Source organism: Eutrema salsugineum, unplaced genomic scaffold (assembly GCF_000478725.1).
Source record: "Eutrema salsugineum unplaced genomic scaffold, Eutsalg1_0 scaffold_7, whole genome shotgun sequence".
NCBI classification, from domain to species: Eukaryota; Viridiplantae; Streptophyta; class Magnoliopsida; order Brassicales; family Brassicaceae; genus Eutrema; species Eutrema salsugineum.
In genome coordinates, this window is record NW_006256486.1 from 11198387 (window position 1) to 11214679 (window position 16293).

Genomic DNA, 16293 nt, shown 5'->3' on the forward strand with positions numbered 1-16293 from the left:
ACTATCCATGGGTATGATTCATTAAAAATTCCTGGTGGTGTACGCCAAAACAAATAATCCAAATTTCCATAAATAGAACTTCCTGGGAAAACTCCCGTAGGTGTTGGGAACTGTGACAAAGCCCACGTCTGCATTGCGGGTGGACATTCAAATAAAACATGATTGATCGTTTCCTCCTCTGCCCCACATCGATTGCATTGTGCATCACATTTGATTCCTCTGTTGTTCAGATTTTTGGCAACAGCCAGACAACCGGACAGTACTTGCCATAGAAAATGGCGTAATTTAGGGGGACACCTCAGTTTCCATAGTTTTACTAATAAGGGCTCGAAAGTAGGTCCATATAGGTTTTGTGTTTCTGTTTCCGAGTTTTGGTGTTCAATTTGGTATCCAGATTTGACCGTATATTTGCCTGATTTTGTGAAGTGCCAACCCAATACATCCGGCCGAAATGAGGCGCTGATTGGCATCCCTTGTATTATTTCCACATCTTTTGGATCTATGATAGCATTGAGGAGCCCCATATTCCAAGTACTAGTCTGTGGATCAATGAGATGATTAACCATGAGATTTGGGTAATAATTATAACCCTTACATATTGCTGATCTCGGGCGAGAAGATGGTATCCAGGGATCTTTCCAAACCGAAGTGGAACATCCAGAACCAACTCTTTTGATTAGCCCTTTGTTAACCAGAGATCGAGCTGAAATAATACTTCGCCATCCGTAAGATGGGGAATATGACTTTATGTTGTCCATTGGACCTGCATTCTGATAATATCGTCCTTTGAGTACTCTCGCAAACAGCGTATCTGGCTTTTCTATTAATCGCCATAACTGTTTTTCCAACAGTGCCGTATTAAAATTCTCTAGCGACCTGAAGCCCATGCCCCCCACCGATTTGTGACGGCACATCTTTGGCCATGCTAGCCAGTGCATTCCTTTTCCTTGACCTTTCGTGTTCCACCAAAATCTTGCCGTGATGCTCGTTAACTTTGTGGTGATTGATTTTGGTAAGCGAAAACATGACATGACAAAAGTTGGCATAGCGGAAGCCACCGATTTTATTAGTACTTCCTTTCCCCCTTTTGATAAAAAGTTGGATGTCCATCCGTTTACGCGATCCTGTTGTCTGTCAGCTAAAAACTGGAAGATCCTGGTCTTTGTTCCCCCAAGGTTTTCCGGTAATCCTAAATATGAGCCCATTCCCCCCATGTTGTGAATTCCTAAAATTTGTTTCATCTCATTTTTCACTATGTCTGAGACCTTATGCCCGAATTGTATTGACGACTTGTCAAAATTTATTTGTTGACCCGATACGTTCTCATATTGGCGGAGCACCTGCAATATCTGCTGACATTCCTCCTTGTTTGCTTTACAAAAGAAAAGGCTGTCATCCGCAAATAACAAGTGTGAGATCGAAGGGCTTGACCGGGCTACTTTCAATCCGGTCAACTTTCTGTCTTGTTCTGCCTTCTTTATATTAGATATCAGGACTTCCGTACACAAAATGAATAAATATGGGGACAATGGATCCCCTTGTCGGAGTCCCCGATGTGGAGTTATTCTTCCTTTAGGTTGCCCATTCAAAAGAACTTTATATTGTACTGACTTTATACACCACATCATCCAGGTAATCCATCTTTCCGCAAATCCCATTTTTCTCAAGAGATGTTCTATGAGATCCCATTCAATCCTGTCATAGGCTTTGCTCATGTCCGTTTTAATTGCCATGAATTTATCTTGGCAGGACTTATTTGTGCGGAGCCCATGGAACATTTCCTGTGCAATCAGAATCTTATCCGAGATCAAGCGTCCCGCGACAAAAGCCGATTGTGTTTCTGAAATAATATCGGGTAATAGTTTCTTTAACCGTTGACACAAAACTTTAGAAATTATTTTGTACCCAACATTGCATAGACTTATTGGTCGCAGTTCCGTCATTCGAGTTGGTCTGTCCTTTTTTGGAATTAAACATATGTTAGTCATATTTAATCGTTGATCGAAGATCCCTGTTTCCAAGAAGCCATTTACTAACCCAAGTAAATCCGTTTTAATTATCTGCCATGATTTTTGAAAAAATAAGGCTGTCATTCCGTCAGGCCCTGAGGCCTTTTCCGGGTTCATCATAAACAAAGCTTTGTACACCTCATCTTCTGTTGCCTCCGCCACTAACATGGCATTATCCTCCTCTGTGACTCGATTTTGAATTTCTCCAAGTGCGGATTCAAATTGTAATGGGGAGGTTGTAGTGAACAAGTCCTCAAAATATCCCACTGCAACTTGTTCGACCTCTTTTTCGGAGGTCACCCATGAACCTGCCGCATTATACAAGCCGACAATTCGATTCCTTGCTCGTCTTTGTTTTACATGCGCATGATAGAATTTTGTATTTTTATCACCCCCAATAGCCCACTCGTTCCGGCTTTTCTGTTGCCAAAACAGCTCCTCGTCTCTATAAGCTATTTTTAATTTCCTTGTAACCTCTATTAATTCCTCCTCCGATTTTGTATCATCATTTTGAACGTCCTCAAGCTCCTTTTGCAACTCAGTAATCCTCTCTTTCCCGTAAGGTAGATTGTTTTTCCTCCATCTAGATATTTCGCGACGGCAATTAGAGATTTTTTCCATGAACGTCCCCTCACGTCGCCCAAAATTTGAAGTCCATCCTGTAGAAATAGCATCCATTAAACCCTCTTGGCCAATCCATCGTTTGTCAAATCGGAATTGGGTTCTCTTCCGGGGGATTTTATCCTCAATTGTTGTTACTATCGGTCTATGATCCGATCCAATCATTGCCAGATACTCCATAAACGAATGACAGAACATCTCATGCCAGTGTTCGTTTGCTAGAGCTCGGTCCAATCGACATCTTACTATTTTGGAGTTTCTACGTCCCCTCCAGGACATGGTATTTCCTAAACACGGAAAGTCTAGAAAACCGCAAATACTAATCATGAGATTAAAGGATGTAAAGGTCGATGCATGTCGCAAGGCTCCACCTTGCTTTTCATGGTTACCAGTAATTTCGTTTAGGTCTCCAATGATAAACCAGGGTTCTTTTCGAGAAAGGCTGATTCTCGTCAATCGTTCCCATACTTGATCCCGTTGTTTGGGAACCGGATCTCCATAAATAAAAGACAGATAAACAGTTTTTCCTTGAATAACCGCTTCGATATCGATTATTCTTGCACTTGAATATATTACCTTAATGTTAAAAAGATCATTATAAAAAAGTGCAAGTCCTCCACTTGTTCCGCAAGGTTCAACCGTAAATAATTTATTATAACCAAAATGAAATTGAAATTGTTGCACAAAAGAAAAACATTGTTTAGTCTCAGAAAGAAATAAAAATTCGGGCCTATGTCTTTTCCAAATCTCTCGCAGGTAGCTTATTGTCCATTTGCCTCCAAGACCCTGAAAATTCCAGCTAAGTACTCTCATTAATGGCTTTGTTTGTTGCTTTCTGCCCCTGTTTTGGGTTTAAGGTCCCCTTCGGAGCTCCATTCTGGCCTTTGTCACCGATGTGGTTCCCATTTTTGACCCCTTGTTTTTTCTGAGGAGATGTAAATTTTTGAACCAATCTCTTCTTTGTACTGCCTCCTAGAAAGAGCGGGTTGCTCTTGACGGTTTTCTTTTTTACTTCGTTTTTGTCTCCGTCCTTCGCCACCTCATCGAGTCCCCCTCCCTCTATATCCGATGACTTTGCAGGACCTGTCTCACCCAGTAAATCTGCAACTGTGACCTCAAGACCTGCAGAGTCCCACAATTCCTCAACCTCTGTAATAGACTGGAAAAATTCCCCGTCTTCAAAGTCATCCTCACCCCTTTCCTTTTCCACATTTCCTTCGCAAGTGAACATGTCCGGATTAGCTTCCATGTCTTGCCCAAGAGTCACCGTGATTTCATTACCGGATGAGCTTGGCTTAATATGGTCCTGCATTTCCGAGCACAGGTTTAGCTCCTCCTCTTTTGCAGCTTCCAAACTGTGTTCCATCATGTATCCTGAGATGTCGTTAGCTGATAAGGTCAGCCCCTGGTCCTGCATATCCTCGTCACCTGCCATTCCATCATCATTAGTCTGTTCTGTCACCGTATTAATCACCTCCAACTCCCTGTTTCTGTTAACATTTGCTCTCCCATTCAAGACCGGTTCTTCCATGAGATCATCTTCATCAAAAGAAAGGCTCTTCCTTGCTAAGCTCCTTGTTTGAGACAAACCGGTTTGGTTCCCGATGTTGTGATCCCCCTTTATGATCGCCTTATCTTAGTGGAATTCTTTCCTCTGGCTCCTAGTAACCTCCACCGTGGAGCTCAACTCCTTTTCAGAAAGGGGTTGAGATCCCCCTTTGTGAAATCGGTGAATCTGGATGAGGGGAAGGTTCAGGTGGTAATCGACGGTTCGAAGCCCTTATGCTTCAAGACAACAGTAGACTTCGACGAAGGTGTGGAGATGACAATATATTTGCGATACGAGAAGTTATTCGGTTACTGTAGGAACTGTCTAAGCCTCTGCCATGACCAACAACGCTGCCCCCTGCGGACGGGAACGGATGAACGGAAACCTCAAGAAACCGGCCTTGAGATAGCAGATAGAAACCAGAGTGTGGCTTCGTACAAGACGGTCACAAAATATGGAGGGGGTGGAGGAAGAGACTCGGTGAAAAATGAGAGTGTGAATGCAGGTTTTAAAGGGAAGGGCAAAGCTCATAGAGAAGAAGCTGATCACAAGCTGAAAGGCAGATCGGAGAAGAAGACCGGTGATCACTCAATGGTCTTAACGAGACCATCAGGGTATATCCCTCCAAAGGCGCTACACAGGACATACAAAGCCAAAGCAGCTGGTAATAAAGGAGAAGAGGTTTATTATAATCAAAACCAGTGGATCTTATATTTTACCAGACTTTTAAAAACACAACCCATTTATACATTTTCTTTGGTATTTTATGAAGATCTATGCGTTTATCGGATTGCTAATTGGATCCATTTGGTTTTTCTGAATTCTTTAGTAAAAACACTCGGAACTTAATTATTACCTGACTTAAAATAAACGCGATCTGTTTTATTTGTCATTTTACTCTTTACAAGGTCCGCATCTCAATTCAACTTCTAATTGGATCCATTTTGGTTTTTCCTGATTTTTTCCCGTTTTCTGAACTACAACAATACCATATATATCATTGACTTTCGTTGACACTTTTTTTAAAAACATTTGTGACATTATTTGACATACTATTATCTGATTATATTAAACACACAAATTACGTATAATAGTAATAGGACCGGAATATGTTTAAAATAATATTCTCCTTACCTGAAATATATAAAACTTGAGAGTATATGCCACAATATAATTTCAAGTTGCATCTATTTATGTCAGTAAGGTATGACATGGACATTACACTAATTTTGAGAACTAATTCAAAATATTTCATTTGGAGTGACGGCGAATTCAAATTATAATATTCACGTATAAAGTGGAAATCTATCTATTTTTGTTATAGTAATTCAGATATGATATATTAGATATAGGAACTAATTTAACTATCTTACAAAAATAATCATGGTAGAATATGCTTCCGTCAATTTTTTTTTATGTTTATATTTTAAATTGATTTAGAATAAATCTACCATTCTAAATATCCTCTTAAATCTTTAAAATCATTCAAAATTTTGAAATTCCCACCTCTATAGTTTAATGGGAATCCAACGTCAATAAATAAAAAGATATACTTCCATTTTTGGAGAACTTTGTGGAGGAAGCTAGGTACAAAGCCCTTTTCTCCACTACTTGTCATCCTCAAACGGATGGACAAACTGAAGTGGTAAACCGTACTCTTTCCACTTTACTTTGAGCAGCCCTTGGGCGTTATATGAAAACTTGGCTAGATTGTATACCCTTTGTAGAATTTGCTTATAACCGCGTGAGGCGCTCAGCTACTAAGCTGTCACATTTCGAGGTTGTTTATGGTACTAACCCTTTGTCTCCAGTAGATTTAAGACCTATAGCACAGGTAGAACCAAAAAACTTAGACGGCCTACGAAGAGGCGAGTTGTTCAAGAAGCTTTATGAGACGGCTCGCGACAACATTGAGAAAAAGACCGATGGCTACAAGAAAGCCGCAGACAAAGGACAAAAGGAAGTCACCTTTGAACCAGGAGATTGGGTGTGGTTGCACATGAGGCCTGAAAGATTCCCTAATCAACGTGCCTCCAAGCTCGCACCAAGAGGAGACAGACCGTTCAAAGTCTTAAGCAAAATCAATGACAATGCCTACCGTCTTGATTTGCCAGGTGAGTTTAACATTTCTCACACTTTCAACGTTGCTGATCTGTCATATTTTGATGCAGCTGAAGAAGTTTTGGGGTCAAAACCTTTTGAAAAGGGAGGGAATGATGTGGACATCGACCCTACCGACCCATCAAACATCGAGAGACACATGCCGGAGGTCCAAGACGGGGCCATGACTCGGTCCAAGATCAAACAAATGAGGAATAAATACAGGAAGGCGCTACACGTCATTATAAACTCACTGGACCCAAACAACCCCCTGTTACCAGATCTACAAGTCATACATGGTTTAAACGACCTTTGCGGCCAAATCGGGCCCGAGAACATGACTCAAGGAGAAGTCACACCAGACCATCGATTCCCACAAGGCCAATGTAACATCTCTCGACCAACTTTTCATTTAAAAGCTAACAGTCCGAGCAGAATTCCTTTTACAGGCTTAAAACTTGAAGAAATCGGAGATAGCCCAAAAATAGCCGATGCGCGAGAATTTTTAGCCGATACACGAGAACTTTAATCCGAGAAAATGGAGCCTCAACGGCTAGACCACCCTGACGACAAAATCGACCGTCTTGGAGCTGACATTCCTCGACCAAAATCATCCCCTGAAGCCAACGCTCGAGAAAGAATTGAATTCCAACGAGCAGAACAGGAGATTGCCGATGCCACACTCGTTTTAGCCGAGAAATGCCATGCAACACAGGCCGAGCCACCAGACGACCTAGAAATGACCAACAAAGGTAATTTCTCTCAACCAAGTGCATATTATAAGACTAATGCACGTGGAATTCTCGCAGGCGAACGTGCAGAATTGGAGTTGCTTCACAACACACCAAGTGGACGCGATGACGAGCTAACCGAGGCCGAGCGACTAGCCATACAAGAAGCGACGGTCATAGAGCTTAAGGGACATGAAGATCAAGATTCTCCGGGACTAGAAGACGCCTCAAGCGACCCAAGCCACAGCAGGCCAAGGCAGGACACTTCAATGAACGACGAGGCCGCACACGACACCAACGAGCCGCGCCACCCAAAGTAAGTATTTCAATTATTTCATTGTGCTTACAGGAGGAGCCAACATCTCCATCGACTAAGTGTCAGAGTTAAACGACTCAAGTCATGTAGTTTAAGTCTTTTATTTTAAACTTTCCATTTCTGTAATAAATGAAACGATGAGCTTTGTTTCTTAGACTAGGTTTGTTTTCTTTGAGTTTTATTTACTTAGTCCTGTCGTTTTGAGTCCAGAGTCGAACCCTAGAAGGTTCAAGCTGACGAACCAGTTTATAAGGTTCCTTTGCAGCATTGTAGTCCGCAGACTTTTTCCCATATCAATAAAATATCGAACTTTCTTCAAAGTTTACCCAAGAAGCGATTTCTCTTTGTTCTTGGTTTGTTTGTGCGATTCAAGCAAGCTTTGAGCCTTCACCGTATCAGAGACTCACCATCATTCTGTGTTGTGAACTCACGCCGCCATCACACCCCGTTTAGATCCCACACGAGGGGGCGACCGCGTGTGTGTCAGATCATTCCATCATCGACCATTAACCGAGCTAAGGAGAGGGCGACCGCCTATCTTAGTTCCCACCCGTATCCTCAGTGTGAGAGCCACCACCGGTTCTTACATCATTTTGGTATCAGAGCCGAAGTGCCTGCTTCGGTTTTCTTACCCTTATCTTTTGTTATTTTCTGTTATTCCGTATTCATTAGGTTGTTTAGATCGGTTGAAGTTTAATAAGAAAAAAATAAAATATAGTTAGGGTTGTTAGTTAAGCGTTAATTGTTTTCGTTTATTTAGAAGTCAAAATATATATATATATATATAAATATATATCATAGTCTTATTTCATATCCTTGTATACCCGTTTTCATTCAAAACTAGAAAAGAACAAAAGAATTATATTAGAGTTTCAGTTCCTTTAGTGTTATCTACTCGTCTCACACTTAATACTTTGACAAGTCGTTGTTTTTGGTGAGCTTACAAGGAACCGTGTTTTAAAACCATGGGAGACAACAGTGACATTACCAACAACGCCGCACCAGCTCATGCCAATGGACAGCAACATAATGAGCTCATGGCAATGCTTGCCACCATGAGAGAGGAGCTGCGAGACACTCATGAGCGTGTTGCGCGTCTTGAGCCACAACAACCGAGGACTCTCAACACAGAACTTCCACCAGCTCGGAGGAATGTGTGAGCCAACCTAGAGCATAACCCTGAGGACTCGGAGACGGACAGCATGCCGGAACTAGAGGAGGATCAACCTCCTGATCCTTTGAATCGGCATCACCAGAGGAGACAAGACCCTTTGCTCAGAAACAGGCCAAGAGAACAAGAGCGTAGGGAAGTTAACAATGACATGAAAATAACTCCTCCCACTTTTGCAGGCAAATCAAACCCTGAGATCTATTTAGATTGGGAGAGGCGCTTGGAGTATATCTTCGAGTATTACGATTATGGAGAGCTCAAGAAGGTCGCGTTAGCTGCGGCTCAGCTCACCGACAATGCATTGGCATGGTGGGATCGCACCGTATTCAAACGACAGGAGGCGACAAGTCTTTGGCCCAATTCAAACGTGGCACGACATGAAATACCTACTGCGGTTGAGGTATGTGCCCGAACATTATCATAGGGACTTACAAAAACATTTTCGTAAGTTGACACAGGGCTCAAGGAGTGTTGAGGAGTATTTCGAAGAGTTCGAGAAACTCATGAACTCTTTGGAGTTAGAAGAGTCCGAGGAGGCTCTCATGGCTCAGTTCGTTGATGGCCTTCAAGAGAGAATAACTCGGAAGGTGGAACGAATTAAGTATAGTGGCTTACATGAGCTACTACATCTTTCGGTGCAAGTGGAGCAACAAAATCAAGAGAAAATCAACTCTCTCAAACCGAGGCCGAAACAATCAGCCTTGGAAAGCCAGCACCAGCAAACCCCTAGACAAAGGCAAAGCTATAGAAATTGAGTCTCGATTCAAAGGCAAACCCACTGAGCCTCCAAAATTAAACAAACCGGAACAAGGTAAGTTTCAAAACACTAGTCAAGCTAGAACCCGAGACATTGTTTGTTTCAAATGTCAGGGATGAGGTCACTATCAGCGAGACTGCCCCAACCAACGGGTCATGATCGTTACCCCGAGTGGATATGAATCTCAAGATGAAGTCGAGATGGAGGTAAACAGCAAGGAGGAAGATGTAGAGTACCCCGACACCGGAGAGTATCTACTGGTGACCCGGAGGGTCCTGAGCGTTCAGGTGCAACCTGAAGAGACGGTCCAACGAGAGAATTTGTTCCACACGCGTTGTACAATCAAGAACAAGGTATGTAATCTAGTTATAGATGGTGGATCTTGTACTAACGTGGCTAGTAAGTTCATGGTGGACAGACTAGGTCTTGAATAGACAAAGCACCCACGGCCCTACAAGCTACAATGGCTTAATGATGCCACAGAGCTCAAGGTAACCGAGCAAGTCACCGTACCGTTCAGTGTTGGTAAGTACCGAGATAAGGTGCTATGTGATGTGGTGCCAATGCAAGCCGGACATCTGTTACTAGGCCGACCTTGGCAATTTGACAAGGCCACCCTACACAACGGCCGAACCTATTACTATAGCTTCACACATATGGACCGTAAGTTCAACTTAGCACCCTTAAGTCCATCTGAAGTTCACGAGCTTCAAAGTAAGATGGCTCAAGAGTCTAAGTCCTCTAAGTCTAGTTTATATATTACTTATGGAGGATTAAACCGTGCTTTAAGTGCCAATGACACTATATTACTAATGTTTTACAAAGAATGTCTAAGCGCAGAATCAACAGATATGGAAATCCCACCAGAGGTCAGCGCCTTATTAGACAGGTACAAAGACATGTTCCCTGAAGAGATCCCTCCTGGCCTCCTACCTCTGCGAGGCATAGAGCACCAGATTGATCTTGTTCCCGGATCAGCGCTTCCCAACAAGGCCGCTTATCGCATGAACCCGCAAGAAACAAAGGAGTTGGAGAGACAAGTGCAAGAACTCATGGACAAGGGGTACATCAGGGAATCACTTAGCCCATGTGCTGTCCCTGTTCTACTGGTCCCCAAGAAAGATGGCAGCTGGAGGATGTGCGTTGATTGTCGAGCCATCAACAACATAACCATCAAGTATCACCATCCGATCCCACGTTTAGACGACATGCTTGACGAGTTAAGATGAGCCACTATCTTCTCCAAGATAGATTTAAAGAGTGGATATCACCAAATGAGGATGAAGGAAGGAGATGAGTGGAAGACGGCCTTCAAAACCAAGCAAGGCCTATACAAATGGTTGGTGATGCCATTCGGCCTCACAAACGCACCGAGCACCTTTATGAGGCTCATGAACCAGGTTCTACGGCCTTATATTAGTAAATTTGTTGTTGTCTACTTTGACGATATGATGTGTCGTATCAACTGTGTGAGGGAACAAGTTTTACCCTTAACAAAACAAAAGAAAGCTGGAAGTGCACAGCTAATCAGTTCTAGTATTTAGGGATCGAATCCACAGAGATTTGTGTGCCTGGTATTCTTCTACGGTTTTTAACTTTATGTCTAGACTAAATTGGTTTTAAAGGTTGGTTGTTTTTCTCGAATTAAACTAAAGCAAAAGAAAGCAAATAAATCTATCCTAAAAAGCAAGTAAAGAAAATCGAATGGAATGCAAATGGAATAAGTAAAATATCGAACTAAACAAATATTTGGCAAGTAAAATATCGCATGAAAGGTAAATAAAGCAAGTAAATAACGAACTAAGGAAATTGAAATGCAGGTCTAAGAAAACAAGTAAAAATCGATGGAATTGTAAACTATGGCTAAAAACGCTGAGCTTTTGGGAACTCTTAAGGGATCATAATCGGTTTTAACACTAAGGTAGATAGATTGGGATTGACAGATAACGATATATGGGTTCAAGAGCTAGAGTACGGCGGTATGACTACGTCACTGTCGTGATCATAACCAACTGTTTCTCGCAACCCTGACCAGTAGGTTTCCACTCTGGCCCTGGAAGGGAGAGAACGCAAGAGCTGCACAAGACTCGTCAATACTCACGATCTCGCCGCAGGTAGGTTTCCACTCCTACGGAAAATACGCCTGTTTCATTCTAGGGCTGATACTTAATGATAACTTTTGCAACACTAACTATCTAGATCAGATACTAGGTGATCAATCAAGCATACATGCAATAAGAACAAGAATAAACAGAGAATAGTTCGAAATCCCAGATCTATAAACCTAGATGTCTTAATCGATTATGAGCCCCTTTCGGGAACCCTAAGCCCAACTCGGGATCTACTCAGACATGGCTGAGTTCGACATCATCATTGGTTTTAATAAAAGTAATGAAAAACGGTAAAGAAAAGAGATAAAGAAAGCTTCTCTATTGAAGAACTCGGACTTGAACAATCTTCTACAAAAATCTCATAAAAACGGCTAAAGGAAAAGGGTTTCTGTAAAGTATGAAGGGTTCCCCCTAAAAACGAACTAAATGACATGTATTTATAGTCTCCAATACTCCATGGTCTCTAGGGTTCCGGAATTGAGGCTGAGAATGACTTTGAGCTTCAGAGAAGTGGGCTTTAACTCGGAGATTGATTGCCGCGGTCGGGAGTGTTGTGACCGCGGCAATTGGCTTGTTGGCCGCGGTCAGGAAGCTTCTGACCACGGCAAATAGCTTGTTGGCCGTGGTCGGGTGAGTTGCTGACCGACTTCGAATGGCTCCGGGGCTAATGAAATATCTTGAGATCCAACCGTTGGAATGTCTCCAAACCAAGTGCATTTGAAAGCTGGTTGATTCTTCTATAAGTTGTCCAATTTTGAGGGTGACCAGACGGTGAAAAGGTCTTCGTCTCTTCATGAGAGTTCTGACGGTCTGCATTTATCCAAAAGAGTCTTTTTGTTCCATTTTGTGCCTCTTTATCCCAAATTACCTGAAAAGTCTTTTAAAATCCGGAAACATAGAAATCCTTTGAAAACCTTTGAAAATGGAGTAAAAACACCTGTAAAAGATATTAAAATGATCCATAAAAATGGTCAAAATCTGGTGTTATCAACTCCTCCAGACTTAGTCTTTTGTTTGTCCTCAAACAAAACAAAGGCTAAATCTCGGCGAGAGGTTTGAAAACGCAGGAACTAAACAAAATCTCAGAGACCAAACTTCTAGACCCATATCAATCAGTATGCATCAATCGGGAATAGCCTAGAAAATTCTCACTAGCAATACAGGCATAACTAGTCCGTTAATCCGTCATGCAGAAATCTATGCACTAGGATCTAACTTCCAGTCAACTAGCTCTTAACATTCATTAAAAATCTCGGTGGTTCTCATCAAAGAAAATCTAGGCAAGGCGATCTAGGCTAGGTGTCAAGAACGATTATTTTGGGGGGTAAGGTTTAAAGTGTTTACGGGTTACCTGAAGATCTGGAGGATGCAGGATATTATGCAAAACCGCAAGAGAGAGTGAAGCTGTTGGTATCCACAGTTTTCAGTCACTTTCTTCTTGACATAGATTCATGGTCTTCTTCCTCAAGTTCTCTCCAAACTCCCCCAGACTTAGATTTTTGTAAATCTTTCAAAACAATATCTCCTTAAACGAATAGTGGTTGCTCATTGCTCCAAAAATTTTGACAATCTAAGACTCATTAGGCTTTTTGTTTCCCTTTCTCTTTTCACGTTTTTTTTTTTTTTTAAAGAAAGGGAACATCTTTAGATATAGAGTCTTAGAGAGTACGAATTTACCAGTTAATATCTGTCTTGTAAAGCTTTATTATGTTTCTGATACTCTTCCTTCCCAATTCCATTCAGTCTCCTTTGTGAGTGACTGAAAACTGCGTCGCTCCTCTTCTCTCCGACGTTTTTGCACATATCTGCTGATATAAACTAAAGAGAGAATGCATGAGGATTGAAAACAAGGGTTTTGGGTTTAGGGTATGGTACCAGATAAAGATAAACTGGTCATCTAGGACGACAAATAGTGGTAAAAGTGATGGTAAAAGACGTCCTAGATGTGTATGTCGATGCCTGCCTAAAATCAATGATGAGAAAATTAGATATCAATATTAAGTCCAAATAAAACGAGCTAGTATATCCTGTCAGAAAGAATCTCCATGAATAGAAGTACTCTGGTGGGAGTTCGTAGTGCAAGTACTCTAGCTACCGCCTAGTCTAGTGATAACCACAAATGAGCTATCATGCATAGTGTAGAAGTGTGCAGGTCTAAATCATCATAGTTTTGCGTCAAACATTCTTGAAAAATACTTAATGTCGAGTAGGTTACATATTAAAATTTAAAAAGTACTTGAATTTAAAAGCAAAGCAGGGAAATGATTAGTACGGATAGACATCTTCCCCCAGACTTAAATCACACTGTCCCCAATATGAAAAAGTTGGTGAGAAGATGGTGAATGAAAGCAAAATAAAATAAAATAAGATAAAAGAAAAGAAAATGATGATAGAACCGTGATGGTAGTGAAGTGCTGATCAATCACTCATCCTCCGAAGTGTCGTCTGTGAAATGGTGCTGCTCCTGTAAGAAGGTGACAACGCGCTCAAAGCGTCGTCCCTGTCTCTCAACTCTGCGCTCGAGATCGGAATGAGTGTGTGATATGTAGATGATGAGGTGTGACAAGTCGAAATAGATGGCTGAAAATGATCACAGGCTGCAGCTGCATCACGCTTCGCCTTGGCCACTATGTATTGGCCAATGGTGAATGGTAGACGAGGTACAGATGGCAGAAAATCATCGGATACCGGAGTCCATCGTGGGCGTCCTCCGTTGCACAATCTCGGGATAGATGCTGAAGGTAAGTGGACTCGATGCTCCTCGGTTCCAGTGCAATACTTGTAACCAAACCTGTCTGGATCGAAAGCGGCACGAGAGATAGTGTGATCGCGAGAGAGATAAAGTAGATCATACCAGACATCGGGAAGTGGATCATCAGATGAGAAATCAAATCCTACAGCCTGTAGTATCGCTGTAATAGCACTCCCGAAAGCTGGAGTAACGTCCTCGCAACCATGTAAATCATGCTTCACCTTCACCATATTCTGCGCTATGATCCATGCGAAGCAGGCAAGTCGTGGATCATCCATAAACGGAATCTGAAGTGTGATGAGCTCAGTCTTCAAAACACTTCCCATGTTGGCTCTAGAGAAGATCGTGTGTGCTAAGAGTTTGTGCACAACTCTCACTGCTGGGTGGCTAAGAAGGGCAGACTTCGATCTCCCACTATCATAGGTTCCATGACCCATCTCTCTCCACAGGTTAAGATCAGGTTCATCTTCAAGGTAAATGCCATCAGTGTATGGAAGCTTAAGAGCTTCACAAACCTCGGAAATGGTGAGAGAATAAGGCTGTCCGCGGATAGAGAATGACAAGATGCCGTCTGATGTTCTGGGGTTCCTCCTCTTCGTGTGGTGGAGTGTATGGTCGCTAAAAGCTCACGAACTAGCTCAGGATAAGTCGGAAGGTTCAGCTCCATGTAGGGTCTCCGCTTAAGTACATCGATGTACCAGATCACATCCTCTCTGATTCCAAGCATCTCGAGTGTATGATAATCAATGCAAGGCGTGGGTTTGATGTTCAGCTTCTTGAAACGCCTTGCATAGTCCACTCTCGGGTTTGTCTCTCTCCCAATGTATCGAATCTGTGGTGGCTCGGGAGGTGTTCGTGTTTCTCTTGAGTGCTGGAGCAATCTCATCACATAGCTTCTTCTTCTCGGTCTGGCTTGGTTCAGCATGTACTCTCCTAGAGTAGCATCATCGGGAATGTCCTCGGAGCTGCCACCAGTTCGACGGCTCCTTCGGGATCTGGTTTCGTCCATTTTCTGCAAAATGAAATGATTCTTGGAAAAAGAGTGAATATGGATGCTGATTTTAACACATTAAGATTTGTTACACCAATACTAGCATAAAAAGATTAATTAAAACCATGAGCAAGCAAAATTGATATTGAATCAGAGAAATCAAGTAGTTCATGACTAAATTCGGATTTTTGATGTTCTTAACATAGAAATCTTCTAAAAATCGGTTTTGATGAGAAATTTCCATGTAAATTCTAAAGATTACCCAATACTAATCACTAATCACACAAGACTAAATCAAATTCATCAATTTTGCTGTTCCAAATTTGATTTTTATTAAGCATGTAGAATCCAAATTTCAAAAATCTCAATTTCTCTTAAGCTAGGTGCTAAAATCGATTTTTAGATAACCTAAATGGATAATCTATCATTCTTAAGCTATTTCCACCATCAATAGACCAAGATTTTGGGTTTTTAAAGAAAACCCTAAGTTCAAAATCGAGTAAGAATGGTGAGTTTGAGGTTCATACCTTGCTGGAAAGAGAGAATTGATGGCAGAATTGAAATCAGCTTTGAAAAAGAGTGATGTTTGAGCCAAAAATCTCTTAAAAAACTTAAGAATTGAAAAATGTTATCTTTCTCGTAAATCTCTAAGTTTTTGGAAGAGAAGAGAAGAAAGAGTTTTGATCCAAAAAGTTTGTTTCTTTTCTTTAAAAAGCGTTTTTGAAGCAAAAACAGAAAATTTCTGGAAATTTTTAAGTTTACGGGAACTTACCTTTTCTTGTTTGCACATTAGGAAAGTTTAAAACTTACGGAGGATCTTTTCTGGTTTTACCGGGAACATTTGGGGAAACACCGGGAAATACCGAAAAACGGCAGAAATCCGCGGTATCACCTCAACGACCAACGGCCGCGGTCAGGAGACGCGCGACCGCGGTGATTGAGGGCTTGGCCGCGGTCACGTTCACGGTGCCGCGGTTAACGCACCCTTGGCCGCGGGTCGAACGGTCGCGATCGCGGTCCTTCCTCCTGCGGCCTATAGTCCAATCTTCTCGTCTTTGCCGGGCCGAGCAGCTAAAAACCTACCTTTTCTTCTTGGTTTTTCTAATTTTGTGATTTTTTTGTGTTTTTGTTTCATAACATACCTAAAACTTAAAAAGAAAAAGAAAGCATAAATTGTAAAAAAGG

The 16293-nt window shown here is 41.8% G+C and overlaps 1 protein-coding gene across 1 annotated transcript; it reads left to right on the plus strand.

The window, feature by feature from the left end:
• The first annotated feature begins 9409 nt into the window (after positions 1 to 9409).
• LOC112083100 lies at positions 9410 to 10483 on the plus strand. Its single transcript, XM_024150831.1, has 2 exons — positions 9410 to 9607; positions 9689 to 10483. Exons 1-2 carry the CDS (start codon positions 9410 to 9412, stop codon positions 10481 to 10483), a joined length of 993 nt encoding a protein of 330 aa, XP_024006599.1.
• The last annotated feature ends 5810 nt before the right edge of the window (positions 10484 to 16293 follow it).